Source organism: Paramormyrops kingsleyae, chromosome 15 (assembly GCF_048594095.1).
Source record: "Paramormyrops kingsleyae isolate MSU_618 chromosome 15, PKINGS_0.4, whole genome shotgun sequence".
Taxonomy (NCBI): Eukaryota; Metazoa; Chordata; class Actinopteri; order Osteoglossiformes; family Mormyridae; genus Paramormyrops; species Paramormyrops kingsleyae.
Window position 1 is genome coordinate 18,670,836 of NC_132811.1, and position 14,222 is coordinate 18,685,057.

Below are 14,222 nucleotides of genomic sequence, written 5' to 3' on the forward strand. Positions count from 1 at the left end.
GTATTTAGCTCCTATATAATATTCTATCTCTGTGCAATATGCTCATGCACTTTACCTTTTATACGATTATTCATGTTTAGATATTCCACAAACCTAACACTAGCTTTTAAGCCAAATGGCTCCGTCACTCGAGGACATTGCCAACACCCGGTACCATAGCAGAGCAAAGAACATCATCAAGGACACGTCTCATCCCGGTCATCAACACTTCGATCCTCTACCCTCAGGAAAACGTAACATCAATAAAAATACACACTAACAGACTGCCGAAAATAAATCTTTTTCATAATACATGTAGTGGCTGCTGTAATCTGGCACTCATTACACCTTACACTTCTAAGCACTTTATTTTTTTATCTTTTACATGAGTTACTAACTTTTACCTGCCTAGGTTGTGGTTTATACGTTGTTTTTCATGCCAAGTCTTGTGCTGTGTGATTTCAACGTTTAATTCAACTGTGATGGGGACTTGTCACTGTATACAGTAAAAGGGGGTCCAGCCCGCTACTAGCAAGGTGCACCTAATTAAGTGGCCATTGAGTGTATAGATTCATGTGTGTATTTTTTTTCTATCTTGTTCATAGTTATACTTAAACTTTTTTATACTTTTTAATCTATACTTTTAACCTGTATTAAAAACTAAATAACTAATTTTGAATTTCGGTAAGTTTAATATTTTTGTTGCAATTTAAAATCATTCAATATCTGTTGTAGGATGTTATATTTTAAATATTATGCAGGTTCTGTATAATTGCATCAATTTGCATCATCCAATTACACATTCAGAGAGTGAAGACAAAAACACTGCACAACAATTACTTTTACTGTACAATTACTGTACAATTACTGTAACAACCTGATGTTTTCTTGCCACATGTTGTTTAAGATTCTTCTTATTTAGGCTCATTCTACAGTGAGGACATTCAACAGTTACTTGCTTTCTATGGACAGCTTGTTGGCATGGTATGAGTGCTTGATCAGGTTGCCCTGGTGGATGGCCGGCGAGAGACTCTGTTGGATGTCCAGAGGGAGGTACTGGTGGGTGGCTGACGGGAGGCGCTGGAGGATGGCCGGCGGGAGGCTCAGCAACAATGGAATGGTGACGGCAATGATGCTTTTGCAGATCACCTTTGTTTACATATACAGCTGTACACAGACAGCAGTGAAAATGTGTAGTCCTCCCACGGCATCCAAGGCTGCAGCTATATATGATATAATCTAAAACAGATTAAAAGCATCATGTTAATAGATGTTCATTGGCCATTATGAATGAACTGAAAAACATAACAAGACCAACCACTCACCACCATACTCAACCGCCCTTGTCCTATGGGAAGCAATGTGGACTGCAACAGAATTATACTCCTTTGGATTGTACTTGTCCAAAGTGCAAAAAGGGCAAGAAAACAGATTTGAATTTTCACAAATTCTTTGAGGTTGAGGCACCGGATGGTCCTTAACCTGAACAGTGACATGCTGCAAAGACAAAATATGCAGTGTTTAATGATAATATTCTTAATTATTAACTTAATTAGCTTAATTATTTTAACAAAATTAATCTAATAATGTTCAGAGTTTCATACATTACGATTAAAAATGTTTATATATAAAAAAGGTTATAATTAACTGAATTAACTTTATAATATTTTAGATATCTTATTAATTCAAGCATTTTATGTGATCTATTGGTTAGGATGACATCTATAATGGTTTAATGCGTATTTTTTTAGAAGACCAACACGCAGACAGCAATTTTAAGTAACATAATATCTGTTGCTGCATTTGCTGAACCTGGGAAATGGAAACTACATCATTCATGACCTACTGGTCCTGGGATCATGTACAGATTGTACTGTGTAGATTATGGTGCTCTGTTTTTTAAAAGGAAACAATAAGTGAGAGACATTAGTGTCTTTCACTCAGTCAGGCTCTTCTTTATCCCAGGAAAAAAATCAATATTTGACACATTACAGATTCCAATTAATATAGCAGGATTCTATTTACTTGCACACTTCAAAACATATCCGTAATTCAGATTCTTATTTCAGTCGGATCAATTTAACATATCAAACATTTGTTAGAGAAGATACATATGCATAAATACGTAAAAAAAAATGCTTGTTGAAAACAAAAAATTACATAAAAATTACACAGAATCTTAGCCTAGTGAATATCCCTACACATATACAGCAACGAGAATAAATGATTAACAATACCTAAATTAATCGTTTTCCTAAACAATCTTCGAAGATCCTCTATCCTTCATGAGATTTAAAATATAAATAAATAAAATATATCATCAGGGTAAAGATATGGAACACACATACGTAAGCAAACAAAATGAATAATGGCGAGTCGGCCATTTAGAAACGCGAATCGCGAGGCGCCATTTTAATGAAATATTATCAGAAATAATTATAAGCATATAATCAAAAACAATACGTATAACTAAATAGACATTTACTTACCCGGGTCATGTACTGGATCCGATCCGCCGCCATTGTTTCTGAACGCTGTTTCTGCACGCCTCCAGAAAGTCCCGTCACAGAGCCAATCAGATACTTACCTTGAAATCCGCCCAGTTGTCGTTTTAGCCAATCAGAACAACGCTTTGAAACCGCCCACTCCACTTGAAATCCACCCAGTGATTGTTTTAGCCAATCAGAACAACGCTTTGGAACCGCCCACTGTAATACACTTCCAGTGCTTCAAATCCGCCCACTCGCGTCAGTGTTCTGCAGAGACTAGTACTTGGAATATATGTTAATCGGGGAGGGGCGGTGGGCGGAGCCGCTGCTGCGCTTCTCAGTGCGTTTGCCGATTACTTTCTCCTTGTGTTTCTTGCCCATGTCGCCCGTGTCGCCCAAACTAATGGCAAAGTCACACGCGGCTTAAGTTAGCTACTTATCTACAGCTTCCGATTCATTTAGCTTCTTATTCGTAGCGTCTTATTTCGGGGCTTAAGTTGAAAATACAAAATAACGTATGAATAAAAGGTTTGAGAACGTATATTTATTTCGTAGAAAGTCTTCCTGTATTGAAAATGGTGGAATTACCTGGGCATAATGTGATTTTTAATGTCATAATTTAAATTTTTGCAGGATTTTTGCGCACATACTTTGGAAAGTAAATGGCAAAGTGGAGATTGTATTTTCTTTTTATCATTTTCATTTTAATTTTATTTTTTTGCAGAAAATAACTCCCATATTCTATTGCTGTTGTTGTTAATGTTAATGGTTGCATTTCTCTGTTGTCGCACGTGTGTTTGACCGTGTCTTGTGTGCACCCGGTCCGATCCTCGCGTGTATTTAGCGTGTGTAAATCTTCCACCGTGTGTGCATCTTGCAGTTCGGTGTCTGTGTATTTGGGTTTGGTGCTTGTTGGGTGCCTGTTGTGTTCCTTCTATTTACTACACTAGTATAAAAAAGGAATTTGGTCGAGGAATCTGTTCAACCAAATTTAGTATGTAAACCAATGCGTTTTTTTCACGAAATTTTTGGTCGTGAACCAAATTGTTCGTAGACCACAGCGTTCCTGAACCGCAGGCACCACTGTATAATACAGAAGAACTCAACAGAATTAAATTACTGGCAATGTACAGTTCAGTAGAACTGCTCTGTATAGGATTTTTTTTAGTAACTGGGTCATGATTTACACCAAAACAATCTAGATTGATAAATGGTACTGCAGATCATTGGAAAAAGATCTGTTTTGATTTTAAGGTGATGGACTAAGAATGATAAATTGATGTGAATGGGGAGGAGGGGTATGAACATTAATGAGGTGAAGAGCACAAAAGGTTTACCCTTGATTTTGCAGATGTTTTGTGGGGATCAATCCAAGCAGTGGCTCCCAGACCACTGCCAGAAAACCTATGAGCAATATTACACACACACACAAAATTCAAACCCAAGCACACAAGCATTACACACACAAACCCTCTACTTTTTGATCATTTGGTTGAACACATATACTGTACATATACACACAGGTTTGAAATTATGTCTTTGTGGGGACTCTCCATTTGTTTCTGTGTGGAAACTCAAATCCCAACACGACAACCTTAACCCCCACACAGCCCTAACCTTAAACATAAGTAATCAAACAAAATACAAGACTTTTAGTATTTTTAGTTTTTTGATTGCATTCACAGATCTTTGTGGGTACCTGAAAAATGGTCCCTACAATGTCAAAATAACAGGTTTTTATTACCTTGTGGGGGACATTTGGTCCCTACAATGTAATATAAACCTAATCCACACACACACCCATACACTCTGATACACACACACACACACATTCACACTCTCACACACTATAAAAATCATATGGACACACATGCATATATAAACATGCCAAGTCACATACAAACTCATTCGCATACCATCATTACATATGCACATATTTAGATTACTCTTTCGTGTAAGTAAGAATACGACTTCAAGTACTTGTTTTTGTTGATTGTTATATGCCAATGTTTGTTTACATTTTAGATTAGCCGTGTTCAAATAAAGTCAGTGCTGAATTACTCAGAACAACTTTAATTCACACACTCACACATTAACGTTACATACACACCAGGACAAAAGATTACTCACTCACATATACACACATTCACACTACCTCATTCTCGCTATGCAGTATGTATGTATGTATGTACCAATAATATTTGCTTGATTTTTACATTAGCCATATTCAATGCAATATTTGAATAGTGAATTGCTTTCCAAACATTTGGCTGAATACTGAGTCAGATATAAAGGAAAGATAATCTACCTCATTGCTGTCATTAAGCTTGTTTGCAATATACTGTAGTAGAATGCTTCTTATTTTCTACTGTTTACTGGCTTGGTGTAGATTTTCATTGTTGTGATGTTTTGCAGATTTTACATTAAAATACTAAAAAAGTATAATATGTTCCTTCTTTTGTATAGGTTGAGATCATGCAATTTTAGCTGTATTTTAACTGAAAAATACTGCTAATATATTTACAGTACTTTATAGGCAACTGTGGGTGCCAGGTAATCACTGTAATTAATGAATTTACAGTAAGTTAATGAAAATAGATTTCATTATTTAACTGTAAAACATGACTTTACAGGGTATTACTGTAAATGAGAATAAAATACAGTAAATAGAAAAACGGTAAAACTTTGTAATCACTAACATTTTTAAACAGTAAATAACATTCTGTTACAGTAATGTACTGCAATATTGTTCATGGTATATTACTGTAAATTTACGGTTATTTATAGGCAACTTTTTTGCCAATAATTTGCTGTAAATTTTACAAGCAATTTTTTACAGTGTGAGAGTTGGCAGCCCTGCAAGAGCCTGGAACATGTTTAAATTAAGCAGCCAGTTGCTTATGTACTTTGGCTGTAAAGAAAGTGCAAACCTTAAAATGAAGTCCCATACCCACAATAGCAAGGGACATGTCTTGACATTGTCAAGGTAACGTGATATGTCATAACTTGCACTCTTACACTCAGTCACTTACCAGGTGAAATCAGTGGAGTCTGAAAGTTTAGGGCTTAGGGGTGACATTGGGACTGGGCCAGAGTCACAGCCAGAGGCAGCTGGTCTGAAGGCGCATAGAAGGTACAGTAGTATCTTTGTTTTTGGGATTAAATTATAAAAAAGTAACTTGGAAATAACTCATTACTGAAATTTAATTGTAAGTTAAAATACATTTTCTCTATCCTTTGGAAAAACCGATGTTGTAAAACGTATTATCTTCTCAGTTTGCGTCATTGGTCAAAGAAAAACGAAAGGAAAAGACATCTCAGCGAGGATAATGGAACCAAACAAAAAGAACAACGGAAATCACACAAAAATAACACTTTGAGCTATGTACTTTTGTAATGGAGCTTGGCGACAAAAGGACCCAAGTTCAACCAAGCCAATAACGTAATCTCGTCGAAGTAACCCAACGTAACCAAATGTGTGTTTTTTTCCCCAAACTGATCAGTATTTTATAAAATATAGGTCGTACAAAGTTCAATTCCGGTATTTAAAAAGGGAGAAGCTCGACCAATATTGTTATGAAGTGTACGATCGGCTACAGGACAGATTTATTTTCAGAAAAGTTTGCAGTGAAAAAGCAAGGCTCGAGCTGTAGGTAACACACCCACACATAACACACGTTGATTAATACGGCAGGCCGATGCTCTGACAAACCATATCAGACTGGATTCATTATATCCTCCTTTTCATACTGTTCGTGGTCTCGTTATCATTTATCTATAGTATCAAGGTGTAGATCGATCTGCCGAGTTAAAATGCCTGTTTTTATGTAACTGCCATGGGAGGGAGGTGAATGCAGAAGCTGTTGTTTTAACTTGCCGTGTAACATATAAAGTATGCAGAATACGTACCCTTTTCTGAGTGAAGTAAAATGATTACGTTTTTTAAACGTCGTCTGCAATAAAGGGGGTTTTGCAAGACAAATCGTATGATAAAGTAGTAACATATTTCTCGATGAGTTTAAAGTGACACTCTACCACGACTGCCGATTTCAAACTCTCAGGCTCACGCAATAAATCTTACGGCAAATATACATTATTCCATTATTAACCTAAAATTAGCTACACGAAAAGCTTTTGGGTAATTTGCAAATCCTACAGACTACAAAGAAAAATGAAACTGTTACGTAACACATAAATACGTGTGCATGTGTGTGCAGACGTCGCGAATTGAAAATCTCACTCCAACCAGCTGACCAAAGCTGGCAACCCTGCTCTACAGGTTCAGAAATAAAACTCAGGATAAATCCATTGTATCCTCGCCGTCCTCTTTCTGACTGAGAGACCTCGAATGAGAGACTCAGGCTACTGATGGAGAGAGCCGTTTCTCGGTCGTGACTGAAATACACCATCTACAAATGCAGTGGCTTCACGTACTTTCCAATTGGATTTTAAAGACGCAGCATTTTCACAGTTTAAAATAGGGCTGCATGAAATCATGACATTGTCGCGATTATACAGTGCATGTGCAATAATCACAAGGGCTTTAGATGACAGGTGAATACATTTGTCCTGTCATCTGCTTCTCTATTATCTATCACTGTAACCACTTATTCCCAACTGGGGTTGGTGGGGCCCGGAGCCTATCCTGGGAACAATGGGCACAGGCAGAAACCAACCCTGCCAACTACCAACAACTGTGGTGTCAACACACCACAGGGCACCCTCAGATTTGCTGATCAACCTAATGTGCACAATTTTGGACTGTGCATGGGAGGAAAACAGAGCCCCTGGCGGAAACTCACACAAACACAGGGAGAGTGTGTGAACTCCACACTGCAAGGACCCAGGACCAGACCTTCTTGCTGTGAGGCAGCAGCACTAACCACTACGCCACCCTGCCACCCCTCTGTATTATACTTATGTTTATTAAATTTGATTAGCGGAGCATGCCACATGTGACTGTTTTGGTAAATCACGGAAGCACAAAGAAGGGACAGCTCAGCAAGCACAATACCTTCTGAATGAGGAGATACTGTGGATGAGCAAGTTAAAAAAGATGGTGGTGGTGTGTGGTGCTTTTTACAGATTAAAGTCGGACACATTTTATATGCATAAGGGTACACTAAATTTATACAGATTACTAACGTTTAGGCATCTCAATACACCTTTCATTAATTAGGTGTACTACAAGCTCTGTTGAGATGATGGGCTTTATTCTAAGGAATAGAGGCCAGTTTGGGCACCATCCTTCTCTCCATCACATCAAACGAGAAGTCCTAGTGTTCTTCAAAACCTCCTTTAGCCTATAAGCCTCCTTCATGTTGATATCACCTTCTCAGAAACAGCAGCGAATAACATGAACCTGCCCAAGGGCGTAGATTTGCTCTGGACATTGGTGGGGACCTATGACTCTGTTGCTCTCCAAAGTTAAGATGTCTTTTTCCTCATTGGGCATTTTTATCGTATGTTCCCACAAAATCACACATAACATTGATTACATTTAGTTTTGTAAAGTAAGTGGGTTTACAAGGAGAAGCTCTGTCAGTCCCTCCACATGCTGGCCCTCCACAGAATGACTCGCCGCGTTGCTGTGATCGGAGGGGGAATCTCAGGGCTGACTTGTATCAAGTGCTGCCTCGACGAGGAACTGGAGCCCGTCTGCTTTGAAAGCAGTGATGACATCGGGGGCTTGTGGAGGTTCAAGGTGAGCTCGAGTTGGCTGGGAACCTTGCCTTAGTTAATCAAAGGTCTGTTGTAGAAGTATCAGTGAATCTGTATAATTAGCATATTTTATTGTAATCTCTCTTGTGTGACTGATATGGCATGTGATCAGAAACTCGTCATGCTGCTCAGAAGTTTGACTTATCTTGTTCCTGAACCTTCACCTACAGAAACACAAAACTGTTTTTGATCTGCATTCACAGGCAGCCCTTGCAGGTTCATAAGTAATAAGCAACTTTGCCTATTTTTAATAGCATTTTGGCACCTACCCTTTTCCCCTAATTTCTTTTGTCTTCCATCCAGCTGTGTGTTGAGCTTCAGTATCTCATAATACTTCCTGCACCCTTTCAGGAGGAGCCGGAGAAGGACCGGGCTAGCATCTATCAATCCATCATAATCAACACTTCCAAGGAGATGATGTCCTTCAGCGACTTCCCCATCCCTGCCCACTTCCCCAACTATATGCACAACTCCCTAATCATGGACTACTTCCGGATGTACGCGGAGCACTTCAAACTGCTCCGTTACGTCCGCCTCCAGGTGAGAGCGTCAAGTCGAGATTCCCTTTACATTGAACAGTGTCTAAGACTAAGTAAAACTGGCTTCAGAAGGCACGGGTCTAGGCCTAATGGGTTGTCGCCTAATGGGTTGGCCGGCACTGGTGCCTTCCCAGGCACTTCTGAAAAGAGACACAGTTGAAATTTGGGTACTTCATGGACTGAATGCAGATCCATGGTAGGAGCATCAAGACCAAATCAGTCCTGTTGAAGAACTCTGCATAATGTGTTAGGAAAAACCCACTTGAGTATGGGAAGGATAGACAACCCCTGAGCCCGCTGTCTCTTAAAGACACAAAAAGCCGTCAGTCAAGTGAAGCACCTGTATCAAATGGCTGATGAACCACCCGCTGGGGCCTCAGTAGGGATCCATCTTCTTAAGGTGTTTGTTTCAGACCACCGTCTGCAGTGTGAGTCAGAGGCCTGACTTCGCTCGCTCAGGCCAGTGGGACGTGGTGACCAAAAACAGACAGGGCCAGGAGGAGAGGCACATCTTTGATGCTATTTTTGTCTGTATAGGACACCATGCGTGCCCACACATCCCTTTGAAAGATTTCCCAGGTAAACTTAATTTTCTGCTAATTATGCTACAATACATATTGCAGAAGATTTGAACACAGGTATGGAACTTTGAACGTTGTTGGGTAATATTTTGAGGGACACTTGAAATATCCAGTTTAATCAGTTACAGAGAGCATGTACTTTGGAATGGCACAGAAAGAGAATTACAGAAGCAGTCACTTTTAACCTACTTTTATTTGACTTTGTCATAGGCTGTGTTATTGTTCTTCACTATAAATCAATTAACTTCATCTGTGGCCATATGGATTCTTAAAAATGAAAATTTTCCTTTGTACATTCATAAATACTTATTTTATCTTTTTTGAAATTGAAACAACAGAAACCTATCAGTAATATGACTGACCTCTTGTTGCAGGAATAGAGACCTTTAAAGGGAAGTGGTTCCACAGCCGAGACTATAAATCTCCAGAAGAATGGCTGGGGAAGAGGGTGGTCGTGATTGGGATTGGGAATTCTGGGGGCGACATCGCTGTGGAGTTAAGCAGAGTGGCTAAGCAGGTAGGGGTTGGCTGGGGGGGGCTGCTTCATCCCTAATGTTCCTAAATGGGTACTCTCACACGGATTCTTCTTTGGAATTGCAGCCATCTGTCCTTTTTCCAGAACCATCCATCCATTTTCTGTACTCGCTTGTCCTATTCCACTTGGCCTGGAAGTTATGGGTGCAAGGCAGGGAATGACCCAGGATGGGTCACCAACTCATCACTAGTCGCACACACATCAATCGCACAAATCCACACAATTTGGTAACTCCAATTCACTTTAGTGTGTTTTTGGAGAGGGGGGGACCAGAGTACCCACACACACAGGGAGAACATGCAAACTCCACACACATGGAGACTTGAACCCGGGTCCCAGAGGTGTGAGGAAATGCTCATGGGAGTTTTACTTACACAGAAATGTTCTGAGGGCAGATGGAACAATGACTGATCCAGACAGAGAGGTAACTCATCAGACTGTAGAAGAGGTGGGTCTAAGTAACTAGAGGAGGCAGGACCAAGAGATCAGATTGGTCTGTCCCACCTCCTCTTGTTGCTTAGACCCACCTTCTCTACAATCTGATTGTAATCTCCCTGAACCACTCATTTATCCCTCTGATCTCAGAACATTTTTGTGTAAGTAAAACTCTCCACTGCACTACCGCACCGACTCTAATACAATCACATTAAACATAGACCTGTTCCAAGAAAAGCCAGGAATAAGGCAGAGGACATGACACACAAACATTATAGAGATGTGTCACAGACCCCTGCAAGCCCCACATACAGTACACACAAATTCAGCTGGCAGGAATCGAACCCACATGGGAGTGTAAGATGCTACCTACTCGAAATTGGAACCCATCATCACCAAGATCTTCTCAAGATTGAAAGAAAAACAAACAATCATAGGTAGTGTTGCTGATGTAAACCTTTTCCATTGGTCTGACCTGGTTTGTAAGCAGTCATGTGGGGTGGCGTCCTGGGGGCTGGGACTGCTGGGAAGCACGTACAGCTGACGTCAGAGCAGAAGGTACCAGGTTCTGTTTTTGCTCACAGGTGTTCCTCAGCACGCGGAGGGGCTCGTGGATAGTGAACCGTGTGGGGGACAAGGGATTCCCCATGGACATGAGATTCAGCAGGCTCACGCACATGCTGACGGTCATTCTGCCCATTACTCTCACATCCATGATAGGCGAGAGACGACTTAACAAGAGATTCAACCACAAGCTGTACTCCATCAAACCCAAGCATAGGTGTGTCTCCATCGGAGGGCTTTTTAAAGCAGAACTGACAAGCCATTTGGTTCTTGTATTACTAAGTAAATAGCAGCTAAGGCAAAGTAAAATTGCCAGTGTCAGGCTGCACAAAGATGTCCACAGCTGTAATTTAAACATCGTCATTAATGGTCAGCCTTGTGCAGATGATGGTTCTGAATCGGTACTGCCTCCCCCAGGTTGTTCAGCCAGCACCCCACGGTCAATGATGAGCTGCCTAACCGCATCCTTTCTGGCACGGTCCTGGTGAAGACCAACGTGTCCAGGATCGAGGGTTCCAGCGTGATGTTCGAGGATGGGACGGTGGAGGAGGACATCGACCTGGTGGTCTTCGCCACTGGATACACCTTCTCTTTTCCCTTCCTGCCCTCGTCTGTCATCTCAGTTTCGGAGAACAAGACTTCGCTCTACAAATACGTCTTTCCTCCCACACTGGAGCGCCCCACGCTGGCCATCATCGGGCTGGTCCAGCCTCTGGGGGCCATAATGCCCATTTCAGAGATGCAGGCACGATGGGCTACGCGCGTCTTCAAAGGTGCCAACACAGATGGCTTGAAGTCTTCATAGTTTCCCTGTTCCTACCTAAGGAGTGTTTGTCCTGTGCTTTCTGTGGTCAGTGTCCTCAGTTCATGCTGGACATTTCTCCTCAGGGCTGAACAAACTTCCCCCGGTGAACAGAATGCTGAAGGACATCAAAGTAACCAAGGAAATGATGGAGAAAAGGTAATTTCCGTTCCTAAATGTGTTTCACCTTTTATAAGATGTTATTAGAAACTTGTTATTCTCACAGTGCATCTCAAATATTTATGAATAGAGTTTTCATATAAACGCTCTGCTCCTCTACAGTTCAGTAGTACCGATGCTCTCAGATGCTGAACTTGAAGTAATGTAGTTTAGAATGAATTGTTTAAATCCATATTTGTAATATTTTGTAAAATCTGTTCTTTCTGTAGCTGGCTTCTGTGTTTAGCTTTGTTCTGTCCTTTTTATCCTCTTCCCTCAGGTATGTGACGTCTCAGAGACACACCATCCAGGTGGACTACGTCCGTTACATGGATGAGCTGGCGAGGCAGTTTGGGGTGCGGCCCAAGCTCCTCCGGCTGCTGCTGCGAGACCCTCGCCTCGGCCTCAGCGTCCTGCTGGGACCCTGTACCCCGTACCAGTACCGGCTATACGGGCCAGGTCAGTGGGAAGGGGCCAGGCAGGCCATTCTCACGCAGTGGGAGCGGGTGGCCCAGCCAATGAAAACCCGGGCCGTGCCAGAGCCCCCCTCTTCAAGGCTGCCGTTGCTTCTTGCTCTCAGTGGCGCCGTCCTAGTGGTAGCAGCTGTCTGTGCCGGAATAAACCTTCCAGACCTCTTGGCTTCCCTGAGCAATTGGAGGATGTATGTGCCAAAGCCATTCCTTCACATGGTGTAAAAGTGCGCTGATAACAGAAAAATAAGCTTTACCCTGGGAAACTGCATTTATCCCATGTATTATCAGAGGTGGAATGATTTATAATTACACAGTTCATATGATGTGCAATTTAAAAATGTCTCCTACTGTGGAGGAAAGGTTCCAGTACGGCTGGTGAGAGGTGCATAGTGGGATTGTTGTCAGTGTCTTAGGCCTCAGGCAAGAAGAATGTGTCTTGGGCTGACCCTGAAACCAGGAGCTGACACCGCCTGTTTGTGAAGATAATCAGAACCTTTGCTGAAAGAATGGGACGTCCTACGTAGGCTGCTCAGTACTGCAGTGGAAGATAACGGGAAAGCAGTCAGAGGTTCCGAGAGGAGACAAACAGGCTTATTTTCTTATGTGTGTGCTATATTTACCTATTTGGAGGGTCATGTGATCTAATAGCTGTGTTGTAATGAAATAGATTAATCGACCAAATATATGGTGAGGTATGGGTAGTTTGATGAGCTGGATTGCATAGTATTGTTTACCTTGGGGACATGATGTAAGGGGTTAGCAAGGGTGGGTGTAACTGGTGGTGACTGGCTGACTGGCCATGACCCTAAAAGGATGCAGAGGTGCACAAGGTCAACACCTCTGCACACAGACGAGAGCCCCTGCCTTAACCAATAGGGTACAATATTGCCTTTTAAGGGGATTTGCAGAAATGTATGAAACGTGAGCATGTACTTTGTTTAGGAGTTTCTTAACCAAGGGAATTCATGTCAGGTAAATTTACTTCATGCCTGGTGCTGAACAGAATTTAAGGGAAAGTAACTAGATTGTTTACTTCCACACTATCATTATAAATGAGCTTGAGATAAAAGGTTAAACTTGTGTAAGTCAGCAAATGTAATAACAGTACCTTATTTTCTTCAGTTAATATTCATATTCTGTACTTATTAATCTCTTTAAACATGTTAATCTTAATCTCTTTTTTAAAAAAATTATGTAGACACAGAATAATGGTGAAATGTTTTTACTTCTTTTCCAATATCACATTATTCTTCCAAAAAGGAATTTCTCCTATAGGAATTAAAATATGAGCTGCAACAATTTTCGTGGTTATTCTTTTTATAGTTTTAATGAATATTTAGGTGTTTAATGAAGCTTTAGGTGAATGAGGTGTTTATTATTCTTAGCAGTAATAATTTGAAAATTGCTATGAGTTCTCTTGCTCCTGCATGGTCTTTGATGTGTGCACTGATGACTGGTCAGATTTGGTCATTTTTGCCAGAAGAACCTCAACACGACTGTAGAGGATGCATAATTGTAGCAGACATCATAGGCTGGCCAACCATCCATTTGCTCTTGGTTTGTTTTTGTTTTGTTTTTTTCGTTTCTGATTTTGACTCCTCTAAAGTTCTTGCAAAGTCTTTGATGACCCTCTAGGGGGTGCTGTTGGTAAAAACATTTTCATAAGTCTCTAGTTTGATTCTAGAAATAACTTTAGCTTGTTAATATTAGAAAAACTCTGTCAAAATCACATGCTGCATCCCGCTCTATCACATTCTGTAAAACCACAGAGCCCATCAATGCAGTGTTATCTATGAACAGTTGCTCTCTGTTCTTGCCCTTTGTGTGAGCACAAGGGCCCACAGAGTGCTTGCAAATGCCAAAATATCTTCCTGTTTCTCCTGCTCTAGTTCCATCATTGCTGCTTCTGCTTGGATAAAATTTCTTCCTGCTTGTTTAAAAGCTG

At 40.9% G+C, this 14,222-nt stretch overlaps 1 protein-coding gene and 1 long non-coding RNA gene across 2 annotated transcripts; one reads left to right on the forward strand and one right to left on the reverse strand.

The window, feature by feature from the left end:
- Window positions 1-328: 328 nt before the first annotated feature.
- Window positions 329-4,933, reverse strand: LOC140578464 (uncharacterized). The gene is made up of 3 exons (XR_011982640.1): window positions 2,469-4,933; window positions 1,305-1,476; window positions 329-1,218 (listed from the first exon to the last, which is right to left on the reverse strand). It is a non-coding gene; the product is annotated as an uncharacterized lncRNA (long non-coding RNA).
- A 534-nt stretch (window positions 4,934-5,467) lies between these two features.
- LOC140577602 (flavin-containing monooxygenase 5-like) lies at window positions 5,468-13,576 on the forward strand. The gene is made up of 9 exons (XM_072699518.1): window positions 5,468-5,601; window positions 8,040-8,172; window positions 8,541-8,729; window positions 9,142-9,307; window positions 9,684-9,826; window positions 10,864-11,060; window positions 11,261-11,616; window positions 11,732-11,804; window positions 12,085-13,576. Exons 2-9 carry the CDS (start codon window positions 8,041-8,043, stop codon window positions 12,497-12,499), a joined length of 1,671 nt encoding a protein of 556 aa, XP_072555619.1. The 5' UTR covers window positions 5,468-5,601; window position 8,040; the 3' UTR covers window positions 12,500-13,576.
- The last annotated feature ends 646 nt before the right edge of the window (window positions 13,577-14,222 follow it).